Source organism: Oratosquilla oratoria, chromosome 11 (genome assembly GCF_046742065.1).
Source record: "Oratosquilla oratoria isolate Oo_2021 chromosome 11, ASM4674206v1, whole genome shotgun sequence".
NCBI lineage: Eukaryota > Metazoa > Arthropoda > Malacostraca > Stomatopoda > Squillidae > Oratosquilla > Oratosquilla oratoria.
The window spans coordinates 63,511,716-63,524,513 of NC_134787.1; the positions used below are offsets into that span (position 1 = coordinate 63,511,716).

At 40.8% G+C, this 12,798-nt stretch overlaps 1 protein-coding gene across 28 annotated transcripts in view; it reads right to left on the bottom strand.

Annotated features, from left to right (window-relative positions):
* Window positions 1-12,798, bottom strand: part of Unc-115a (actin binding LIM protein Uncoordinated 115a) — a 247,252-nt gene that overhangs the window by 78,199 nt on the left and 156,255 nt on the right. For 27 of the 28 annotated variants that reach the window (XR_012966886.1, XR_012966885.1, XR_012966887.1 and 24 more), the window contains 5 exons: window positions 10,509-10,604; window positions 8,336-8,519; window positions 4,721-4,845; window positions 3,281-3,407; window positions 2,537-2,721 (listed from right to left, as the gene is read on the bottom strand). Coding sequence is in view for 23 of the 28 variants with exons in the window: in XM_076193014.1 (XP_076049129.1) it covers window positions 2,537-2,721; window positions 3,281-3,407; window positions 4,721-4,845; window positions 8,336-8,519; window positions 10,509-10,604 (717 nt within the window). In the remaining 5 variants the exon portion in view is untranslated. Of the gene's footprint in view, window positions 1-2,536; window positions 2,722-3,280; window positions 3,408-4,720; window positions 4,846-8,335; window positions 8,520-10,508; window positions 10,605-11,253; window positions 11,333-12,798 lie in introns of those variants that run through there. The other variant, XM_076193016.1, reaches the window with a different exon arrangement.

Below are 12,798 nucleotides of genomic sequence, written 5' to 3' on the forward strand. Positions count from 1 at the left end.
GTGGACGATATCTTACTCGTCACACCCAGGCATTTCAATCTTCAGCGCTTGCAGACGGCCTTAAACGAAGTGGAGCCCACCATTCAGTTTTCCCTAGAGGAAGAAATCCACGATTCTCTTCCTTTCCTGGACACACACATCTTTAAGTACGGTAACCAACTTGAATTCAAAGTGTATAGAAAGCCCACCAACAAAAATGATTTAATTCATTTCTACTCCCACCATGATATAAGGACCAAGAGAGGAGTAGTAACAGACTTTTTCCTTAGGGCATTTAGGATATGTAGTGCAAAATACTTAGAAGAAGAGTGCAGGTTTATTAAAGAGACCTTTTTAACACTAAAATTTCCAGAATTTCTTTTAGATAATTGCAGACAGCAGGCCGCTAAGATTCGGGAAAGCCGTAGGAAGCAGGACAGCATAGCAAGACATCTCGTGTTGCCAACCGGCGATGTTGCCACCAACCTGACACATCTTTAAAGAACCACCAACTTGGAAATAGTGTGCCAGACAAGCAGAACGATAAAAGACATCACGAAGACGGAAATACACAACAACCAGACACCGGGCACCAAAGCCGGTGTTTATCATATTCCGTGTTCAGGATGTGATAAAGTTTACATCGGAGAAATGTCACGCGACCTGAATACACGAATACGTGAACACTGTTACGACGTCAAGCATGATGTCACCACCAATGCATGTGTGACACATAGAAACAAGGAAAACCATCTTATGGACTGGAAGAATGCAGAGCTGCTGATACGGGAACCAGACAAAATCCGCAGGAAGTGTTTAGAAGCAGCAATCATTCAAGGAACGAACACTATTGAACAAAACAGGGGCATGTTTAACATCTTGCCTCACATTATTCCCCTAATACCCATGGCCAGCAAAATATTAAATATCTAAACCACCCTTTGTGGAAATTTCGCCCACGGACGTTTGGGCCAGCATTCTCATCCTTTCCCAGTGTCCAATCCCCCCCCCTTTCTCCTCCTCCTCCTCCTCCTCTTCCTTCCCCCCCTTTTCTCTCCCCGTTCCCTCCTTTCCCCTTATTTAATCTCAAGCATTTGTATCTCAACTTGTACTTGAAAAAGCTGTAATAAGCGAAACGTCGTACAAATAAAGGCTCCGTCCTCATATGGTGTTTATCTCATCAATTTCCCTCTTTCCCAAAGCCCCTTTTACCCCATCCATCTATCTCATCCTTGGTCATTCCATCACGTTCACTCCTTCCACCTCTGCCTTCCACACCTCTTTTACTAATCTTTCTTCATTCTTTCCATGAGCCCAAATCATCCCAATACCCTTTCATCAACCCTGTCTCCCAACTCCCTTTACACCCCTGTTCTCCTCCTCACCTCCGCATTTCTCTCTCTATCTGGCATAGTACATACATACATATACCAAAGGCTTTTTTCCCACTTACACAGGAGGTAGCCAAAAAGAAAAAGGCATAGAAACCACTTTCACCCATTCCATCCCCTACATACTCCACTACCCTCCACCCTCTTCCCTCCCTCACATCTTGGCACCTCCTGGATGACAGGTCATCCCTGCATCTCACCCACTGCCCTGGGTAAGAAACAGTGTCGCAAGACACAGCACATCCACAGCAAGGCCGCTTCATTAATTCGGCGACCCCCCCCCTCTCTCCGTCTCCTAATGCAGAAAAGGAGAAGATGGGGAGAAATCCCTTTGGGCTGGCTGCGTCAACTTATTTCTCATACATACTCCCTCACCCCCTATCTCCCACCCCCTCATGTATCACAGCATCATCTATACACAACCCCTCTCCATTCACCCCTATCTTCTGTCCTCTCCCATCCTTCCTCAACAGACATTCTTCTCTTTCATAATGCCCCTTTTACCTCATCCATCCATCTTATCCTAGGACGCCCCCTCATATTCACTCCTTCCACCTCTGCCTTCCACGCCTCTTTTACTAATCTTTCTTCTCTCATTCTTTCTATGTGTCCAAACCATCCTAATACTCTTTCATCAACCCTATCTCCCAACTACCTTTCCACTCCTGTTCTCCTCCTCACCTCCTCATTTCTCACTCTATCCAGCCTATTAACCCCCATCATAATTCTCAGACATTTCATCTCAAACACATTCAAACTCCTTCTCTCTTCCTCTCTTATATTCCATGTTTCTGCCCCGTACAGTGCTGTCGGCACAATCACTCCTTCATATAACCTCCTCTTAGCATCCATTCACAAATGTCTATTTCTCATTACACTTTTTAATCCACCAAGACATTTACCCACTTCTCTCAATCTACATTCTACCTCCACCCCCACTCCTCCCTTTCCTGCCACATTTGCACCCAAGTATCTAAAACTATCCACTTCCTCCAGTCTCCTCGTATCCACTCACAGTTCATGAAGAATATATAGGTGTCATCATATTCAAGAGGTTAAACAGAAGCGAAAATGATTCACAAGATGTACGTAGAAGGAGTAAGTATTTCTCTCCTCCTTGGCTTAGGATTGGTAGATAAGGGAGTAGATAAACTAAAAACACCTACCTTGGAGATACATCTCCTCCCCATCTCCAAATGGATCTCCACACTTGGTACAGCGAGCACATGTTGGATGGAAATGATGATTGTCTCCTGCTTGTAACACCTTTCCACTGATGAAACGCTCACAGTAGGCACATTTAACACCAAACTGAGCCTGGTAATCTTTTTCACAATAGGGGAAACCATCCCTGAAAGATAACCAAAATTATGCTTAACCATCTATAGAATGAATTTCATACATGAATTTCATACAAGTTACAAAGATATTGGTTAGTAATGGTGTGTTTGGTATGTTATGAGAGAAGACTGTTTAAGGACTGGCAGAAAGTATGCATTTTGCTGATATATATTCAAGAAAAGGAACCAAGTCGGACTGTATGAACTACACAAATAATGGTCTGTATCCCATGTGAAGTGTATAGCACAATCATTACATAGAGAATAATGAGAAAAACATGGAATAACAGGAAAAGAACAGTGCAGGTTCTGTAAAAGAGGGGGATAATTAGAGCACACATTTGCACTTATGCAGTCTTGTGACAAAACTAGTGAGAAAGGGAATCTTAACGGGACAGGAAACAGTATGGGAGACAATAATAATATATGGAGTATGGGGAAGTTAATCCATAATACTGGAGTACTTTTGATGGTATGAAGTTTGCATTAGTAAGGGCAATAAGGAAAGCAAGATGCTTGAAGACATTGCATGAAGAATACTGAAAACATGTAAATGGAGTTCCTACTTACTTGCCCATGTATTCCCCATGTAGGACCACTCCACAAGTGGCACACTTGAAGCACCAGATATGCCACTGTTGATCAAGGGCAATGAGGGCCTGGCCTTCCACCAATTCATCTTTGCAGCCTGCACACTCTGACAGGATTAAACAAATAGTTATTATCCAACCTGACACTTTATTTACTCTATTTACCTAATTGTAGTATAAAGGAAAGGAACTATGTATGTGGGGATGTCTCATTCTCAAATTTTCATACTTAGTTTGAAATATGTATATGATTCCAGCTTGGGAATATCATCTTCTACGTTAATCCAAAAGTAGACACATCTGTAGAGAGAACTTTACTTTATAACACCCTTTACACATGAGGCCTTTTTTCAGTTTAATCCCATAACCATATGATGCCCTTCCTTCCAAGCCCAATAGATCCACTGTCAATATTGTCCATTCCCTGCAGTGACCTGAGCACCACAATCAAGCTACCACATTCTCTTCAATATTTTAATGATGGCTTCTAGTCACCCTTCATACATACAACATATATTGGTATATGTATGGGCAGTGGACAGGATGCAGGGATGACCCATCATCCAGGAGGTGCCAAGATAAGAGGGAGGGAGAAGGGTGGAGGGGAGTGGAATATATAGGAAATGGAATGGGTGGGAGTGGTTTTTATGCCTTTTTCTTTTTGGCCACCCCCTGTGTAGGGGGAAAAAGCCTTTGGTATATGTATGTATGTATGTACCAATGGGTCATTTCAAGGTCTGATTTGAAGACCAGGTACAACTCCCTGTGGTGGGATAATAGTGTCCTCTTGCATTTGGGTGGTGCAGAGAATTAGGTTCTCTACTGTTTCTTCACCCCTTCCCTACTGTTGGAGTAGCTCCTTGCAGGCAGGACACAGAACTGGCTTACTCAGAAGAAACTAGTTTAGATTCAGCCATCAAACACAGAAAATCAAATACTGCCCTACCCTAGCCATACCCAGACTATATGGCTGCATGTTTCCTGTTAAAGGAACCAAAGGCATGCATACATTCATACATATGCCAAAGCTTTTTCCCCCTTACACAGGAGGTAGCCAAAAGAAAAAGGCATAGAAAACCACTCACAACCACTTCATCCCCTACATACTCCACTCCCCTCTACCCTCTTCCCTCCCTCTTATCTTGGCACCTCCTTGATGATAGGTCATCCCTGCATCTTGTCCACTCCCCTGGGTCAGAAGCAATGTTGCAATAATTACATATATACAAATACCAAGGCTTTTTCCCCCTTACAAGGGAGGTATCCAAAAAGAAAAAGGCATAAAATCATTCCCACCCATACCATCCCTGCACATTGTCCACTGCCGCGGGTCAGAGGCAGTGTCGCATGGCGACACTGCCTTGCGATACTTGCAATAATTACTAATCATTATCCTCAGCCAAACAGACATGGTACCTACTGGGTCCCGCAGCAGAAGGTGAGTGAACTGGAGACTGTGAATCAACAATAGGAATATGCAAACATCGCTGACACAAACATTCTTTGCCTGTGTATGTCACTCTCTCGCCCGTTGGGAAGGGTTGCCTGAGGGACAAAGTCTTCAATCAATAACTCAAGAAGAAATAGAAATAAAGAACAACATTACAATGTAGCTTAAAACATGAGATTTCCAAAATATGTAAAAATTAAAAAATATTCATATTCTTTATACTGTCATGGGAGGAAGTGAAAAAGTTAAAAAATAGCATGGGATGAGGAGGACAAGAAAGAATAGGAAAGACAGCAAATAATGAGATGAAGAGGTAAAGGCTGTGGTGGTGGAAGTGAAGACGATTGGTTCCAAAGAAAATCTATGGAAACATATGAGAAGTACAGAATAAAAGGAGAAACAAAGAACATATTGTAAAGGGCATTGGACATATTAGGGTAGGAGTTCAAGAAGAATTTAAAGTATAAAAAAATATATTATTCTGTATCTTCTGGAGTGTATTCAGGGATGGAATGGGTGGGGGATGATTTTATGCCTTTTCCTTTTTGGCTACCTCCCTTGTAAGGGGGAAAATGCCTTGGTAAATGTATGTATGTATAAAAAAAAGAGCTTTTAGAGAGAAGTAAATTGTGACAGGAGGTTAGTCTATTAGTAGGAATAGGTTAAGGATGCACATGGAAATTTGTTAATGAAAGCAAAGGAGGTATGGGGAAGATAGACAGAGTATTTCAGCAATTTGTTGAATGTGGAGGTTAGGGATTGACTGTGTCAGTGGAAGTTGCTAGGAAGATGACTGTGACAGGGATATATGAAAAGATAAGATACAGTGAGCAATGCAAGTGATAAAAGCTGGTAAGGCACCTGGGTTAGATGGGTGTCCCATTGAGTACCTGATGAAAGGAGGAACTGTACACAAAAATGGAGTGAGGGAGACTGCAAGCGACCATAAGGCCTAAAATATGCAGTTCCATATCCATTACAACCTATTGTCCCTATCCATAAAGTTGTCTAATCTTTTCTTAAAACAACCAATAGTTTCAGAGTTCACTACATGGTTACAAAATCTATTCCATTTGCTAAACACCATTGAAGAACCAGTTCTTGCCAACTTCCTTCTTAAACCTAAATTTGTCCAATTTAAACCCATTACTATGAGTCCTACCCTGCTGTCTTAATATGATGACCTTACCTGCATCACCCTTGTTAAAGCCCTTGACCCATTTGAATACCTCTATTAGATCACTCCACACTCTACATCTCTCCAGAGAGTGTAAGTTAAGGTGTCTCAGCCTGTCTTATAAGGTAAATTTCTAAGCCCTTGTATCATTTTGGTCATTCTCCTTTGTACTAATCCTAGTGAATTAATATCCATTCTTTAGGACAAACATTACTGCATGGTCAAGGATGGGTAACTATCGCCGAATAGTTTAACAACTATATCCACACTTTTGTTTGTAACTGTCCTAGCAATAAATCCTAATGCCCTGTTAGCCCCTACAGGGCAGGACTACTCCCAAGTCTTTTTAGCATTATGTTTTCTCTAATATGGTGCTACCTAAGTGACACCTGTTTGCTGGGTTGTGTAAACCTACGTTTAACACACCGCACCTTGAGATAATGAAGTCCAATTCCCATTTCATCAACCAAGCAAACAATCTATTAAGATCATCCTGCAGTAACCCAGCATCTTCCCCACACTTGATATGATGTCCTATTTTAGTGTCATCCACAAACACACTATCTATATACCAAGGGTTTTTCCCCCTTACCAGGGAGGTAGCCAAAGTCAAAAGGCATATACCCACCCCCACCCATTTCATCCCCACCCATTCCACTCCCATCCACCACCCTTTCCTCCCTCTCATCTTAGCTCCTCATGGATGATGGGTCATCCCTGTATCCTACCCACTGCCCTGGGTCAGGAGCAATGCAGCAAGGTGCAGTGTTAACTTATGTCACTATTAATCCCATTGTCTAAGTTGTTAATATGAAAAAGTCTATTAGGGACCCAAAACTGACCCCTGAGGAACTCCACTAGTAACAATATTTGGGTTTTACACTGTTGGTGGTGACCCGTTGTTTCATTCAAACATATGGCCCTCTTTTTATTCCAATCTAATTTTTCAATCTGTCATCAATTTGGGTGTATTGGTATCTGCCCTAAGTTATAGTGGATTAGCTAGTGTGGTTGTCTAATGTGTGCTCATGGAAGGGGAATGTGCCAGATGACTGGATAAGTGTATGTATAATTCCACTATACAAAGGAAAAGATAATAAAAAAAAGTGTAATAGTTTCGAAGGTATCAGTCTGTTAAGTGTAGTTGGAAAAACATATGGAAGAGTATCAACTGAGAGGATTAGGAGAACAGAGGAGGAACAGTGTGGGTTTAGGAAAAGGTTACATAGATCAAATTTTGTGGCAAGGCAGATATGTGAATTTTTTTTGGCAAAAGGTAAGAACATTATTGGGCTTTTATGGATTTGGAGGCTTATGACAAGGTTGAAAGGAAGGAATTGTGGGATATGCTGCAGATGTATGGGATAGGAGGATGGAAGCTGAGGGTAGTCAAAAGTTTTCACTGGAGTAGCAGAATTATGTTAAGGTTGAATGTGAAGAGAAGGATGCGCCAAAGTTGTGTAATGTCACCATGGTTGTTCAATATGAGAGAGAGAGAGAGAGAGAGAGAGAGAGAGAGAGAGAGAGAGAGAGAGAGAGAGAGAGAGAGAGAGAGAGAGAGAGAGAGAGAGAGAGAGAGAGAGAGAGAGAGAGAGAGAGAGAGAAAAAGAGAGAGTGAGAGAGAGAGAGAGGGCGAGAGAGAGAGAGAGAGAGAGAGAGAGAGAGAGAGAGGTAGAGAGAGAGAGAGAGAGAGAGAGAGAGAGAGAGAGAGAGAGAGAGAGAGAGAGAGAGAGAGAGAGAGAGAGAGAGAGAGAGAGAGAGAGAGAGAGAGAGAGAGAGAGAGAGAGAGAGAGAGAGAGAGAGAGAGAGAGAGAGAGAGAGAGAGAGAGAGAGAGACAGAGAGACAGAGAGAGAGAGAGAGAGAGAGAGAGAGAGAGAGAGAGAGAGAGAGAGAGAGAGAGAGAGAGAGAGAGAGAGAGAGAGAGAGAGAGAGAGAGAGAGAGAGAAGATGGGGAGTGGGAGAAGAAGGGGAGGGAGAGGGTGAAGAGGGGTGGGGTGGAGAGAGAGAGAGAGAGAGAGAGAGAGAGAGAGAGAGAGAGAGAGAGAGAGAGAGAGAGAGAGAGAGAGAGAGAGAGAGAGAGAGAGAAGATGGGGAGTGGGAGAAGAAGGGGAGGGAGAGGGGGAAGAGGGATGGGGTGGAGAGAGAGAGAGAGAGAGAGAGAGAGAGAGAGAGAGAGAGAGAGAGAGAGAGAGAGAGAGAGAGAGAGAGAGAGAGAGAGAGAGAGAGAGAGAGAGAGAGAGAGAGAGAGAGAGAGAGAGAGAGAGAGAGGAGAGAGAGAGAGAGAGAGAGAGAGAGAGAGAGAGAGAGAGAGAGAGAGAGAGAGAGAGAGAGAGAGAGAGAGAGAGAGAGAGAGAGAGAGAGAGAGAGAGAGAGAGAGAGAGAGACTAAGTAATACAACTCCACTGACCTGCATCGTGCACAGGTGAAGCATTTCTGATGGTACGAATTTCCAAGAGCTGATACAACCTCACCTTCAACAAAATGTCCACAAGTAGCACAGCGTTGTCCAAAGTTTACCTGATAACATTCCGTACAGTAATAATCCTTGTCTCTTGTAAAGAATCCTCCCTGTGCCAATGACTTTTGACAACCTGTAAAGAAAATTGAAGTTTAGAGTGCATATGATAAAAAAAGATTATCATCTTAATCTATCAACTAGAGTACTAATGATAGCTGCCTGAGTCAAAAGGTCATGCAAAAGACACAGCACCTCCACAGCAGGGACTAACAGCCAAAGCTGGTTTACTCCCACTGCTTTTAACGTAACAACCCTCCCTCCTTGTCCACTCATGAGTAATTGGAGTAGTCAAGGAGAAATCCCTTTATTTTGCTTCAGTTTATCATCCATTTACAACCACTCTCCACTCATATCCATCTCTTACCCTTTCCTGTACCTTCACAATAGATATTCCGCTTTTAACCAAAACACCATTCCCCCATCCATCTCATTTGTGGTCTTCCTTCAAGTTCACTCTATCCACTTCTGCCTTCCACACTCATTTTGTTAGTCTTTCTCTCCGACTGCTCCCTCTGTTCCCCTCCTAATCCTCTCAATTAAGACCACCCCATATGCCTTTCTAAAACTACTACATTCACCCATGTCCCCTTTTCCTTTGGAAAGTGGAATTACACAAGAACTCCTCCAGTGCCCCAGCACATTCCTCTCCCTTAGGCACACACTACACCTCACAAGCCAATCCACTACAACAGTTCCCCCATTTAACATTCTACATAACACCCATCCAACTCAGGCACATACCAGCATTCATCATTTTTAATGTTCTTCATATTTCATCTTTTTCTATAACCCTGTCATTTTTTTCCCCGTCAAGGCAATTTTCTGAGCATATCCCACTGTCCAATCAAACCCTCCCTAACTTCCACTCTGACACTTCTATAAAATACTCTACCCATCTTCCTCTTACCACTTTTATTTTCATTAACATCTATCCATCTACAGCCTTCACCTTTTCCTCTCAACTTGACCACCCCCCTTACTCTCTTCATTTCCAAAAATCTTATATTTCAAAATTCTCTCTCAACTCCTACCCATTTTGTATCTGCCCCTCTTCTGCTTCCCTCACCTTGCATTTTGTTTTCCTCTAATCTTCTACCTCCCATATGTTTCCTTTGTTCTACCTTGAAACCAATCCTCATTTGCTCAATTCTCCTCTTCTACAACCACCTTAACCTCTTCATTACACCAATTGCTTCCTCTTCCATTCCCTCCCATCCTCCTCATCTCACATACCATCTTTGCACATTTTATCAGTTCTTTTTGAAACACATTCTTTTACTCCAGCTTCTTTCCTATCCCTCACCACCTCCCACACTTCTCTCAGTTTCTCCAGGTACTCTTTTTCTTTATCCTCCTCATTCAAATTGTTTACTCTTAACACTTCTCTACTTCCTTCTCCTTTCCTCCTCCTCCACTTTTCCTCTAGTCTCAATTTCCCTTCTACCAAAAATGATCAGACAATCCTCCACTCTTTGCTCTGAAAACATGAATGTCCACAATTCTTCCAGTCCTCCTTTTGGATACCACTACATAATCCATTAAAGCCCTATCAACAACACTTCCATCCACCACCCTTTTCCATCTATACTTATGCTTGGTTCTCTTCTAAGCACTATGTTTGCTATCAATGTTTGAAACATTGAGTGCCCATGGCACAAAGTACACCATTTATAGGTGTTTTGGGTCATATGAAGAATAGTCACCCCAGAATGCCCACATGAAGAATCATCACCCCATGAGATCCCACCTGAAGAACTGTCACCCCAGTACGCCAAATATCAACAGTGGAATAAAGATTAGGTTAGGTTAGATTGAATGAGGGTTATGCTTGTCATCAACTTATATAACCAAAGAATTATAAACCTATGATGGCCCACATGAAGAATTGTCACCCTAGGAGATAGTCCACATGTAGAATTGTCACCCTGTCAAAGTCTGGGGTGATAATTCTTCATGTGATCCGGTGTTTCTATTCATATCTAACACTCCTGACTATGAATACTGATAGCTTAATTTCTTCACAGTCCAATACCAACACTCAAATGAGGACCCTTCAACTTACTGTGGCATTTGAAACAGCTGACATGGAAGTACTTTTCTTGCACCCTCAACACCTCCCCGGAGCATTTCTTGTTGCACTGCTCACATAGTGTTTTGCCTGCAAAAAATTACAAATGTCAAAATATGGAATATTAAATTGAAATTTACTTAAGTGTCACTGTAGCTATGCTCTCTTTGGATATATGAATATTGCATTACAAAATTTAAAAACTACATTTTCATGACAAGTAGAATAAATGTTTGGGGAAAAGGAAATTAGACTATGACACCTCTATTTTTTTCAACAGGGTTATGAAGACAAAATTTATTAATGGCAAGTTACTGATGATGACAAAAGATGTATATACAAGAAAAAGGGATTACTATGGTCATATGATGATTTTACATGTGAAATGCACTAAACAAATTCTTTTATCTAAATTCAAGTGAAGCATCATCCAGAGAGTTTGTACACTATGCAGCACAATCAAATATACATGTGCCTCTAAAACTTGGACATTACTAAAACCTATAGAAAACAATAATCATGTTCAAAATTCTGGCCATCTTCTGGCCTGGATCTATTTACATACTTATCTGATAACAAGCCACACAGAGCAATAACCATGCACTTTCAAAACAAATACTAGGAGAGAATGATGCCCACTAGGCTAAATAAAAAATAAAAAGAATCATTAAATTGTCGATTCATTATTTGAAGAGGAATCTTTCTAGGATGGAGTCCTAACAACATTTTAAACTCCTACCAATGCTGAAGCCCCAGTCACTTGCTCTCCTCGTGAAGCGGAACTCCTTGCTTGAACTCCTCATTGTGTTTAATTTCTACAGTTAAAATGCCAGTTTATTCCAAGGGGAGATTAAGTATTAACTTTCTGGCAGCACATATAGGTTGGCATATGGGGTTGGGATATGTCTAGGACTTCACTGTTCTCTCTTTCCTTGTCAGCAACTCATGGTGGGCAAACTAGTGCTGCTGCATCTGTTATCATCCACTCTTTGGTTAGCAGCAGTAATGTTGATTCAACACAGAACTATATTATGACAAGGGGAAGTTAAAATCTCTATTAAATTTTTCTCATCACTCAATATAAATATGGAAAAAAATGCATTCTGCAAACAGCATGGCCTGTAAATACTTCTTACATTTTCTTACACTGTACTTCTGATGGACCACTCAAAGATGCGAGCAAAATTGCATAATGAACTTCATGGATAATTACATATACCTGTACATGTATATGTACATAGATACATATACATATACACAAAAAATATACAAATGGATATATACACATAAATATACACATACATATACGTATATTATATATATATATATATATATATATATATATATACATATGAATATACATATGTATATACATATATCTACATATACATACATACATGTGCTTATATATATATATATATATATATATATATATATATATATATATATATATATACATACATACACATCTCAATCAGGTTCTCAAACCAGATGCCTAAAGAATGTAGGGAACAACTACCAGACAAGATTCACATTCTAATCATATGCTCTTAGAAAAAAATATGTAGTGCCACTTAACTGGAAAAGGGCAAATGTGTTACCAATTCATAAAGGTGGAAGTAAGAAGACACCTCTAAATCATGGGGCTGTATCATTGACCACTACAATAGTCAAATTATGTGAAAGGACTATGAACAATCAATGAACCAAATATCTTGACGAGATGAATTCTCTAACAGACATTCAGTTTGGCTTCAGACCTGGAAGGTCATGTATGTCAAAAATTTTAAGCGTTTACTCTAGAGTTGATGTGGTGCAAGAGAAAGCGGGGTGGGTAGACTGTGTGTAGACTGTGGGTAGACTTGACCTAGAAAAGGCTTTTGGTAAAGTACCTTACAGTTGACTTATGAAGATATTGGAGCACATTGGAGGACTGAGAAGCAAAATATTTGAATGGATGAAGGATCTTTTTAAAGGTAAAATACATGAGGACAGTAGTACAAGATAAGAGGACAAGATGGAGAGCAGGAATGAATGCAATTCGCAAAGATTGTGCTTCCACCAAGAAATTTCTTGTCTATGTCAATGAAATGATCGAAGGTATAACCAGCTATCCCATTTTTGCAGATGACACAAAAATCATGAGAAGGGTGAAAAACAAGGACTGTAGACTATTGCAAAAAATCTAGACACTATTTTTGCATGGAGAAAATAATGGAAAAATACAGTCGCTGCAAAAAAAATCTATACACTAAGGACTTTTGGACAATAAAACTCAAAAGTA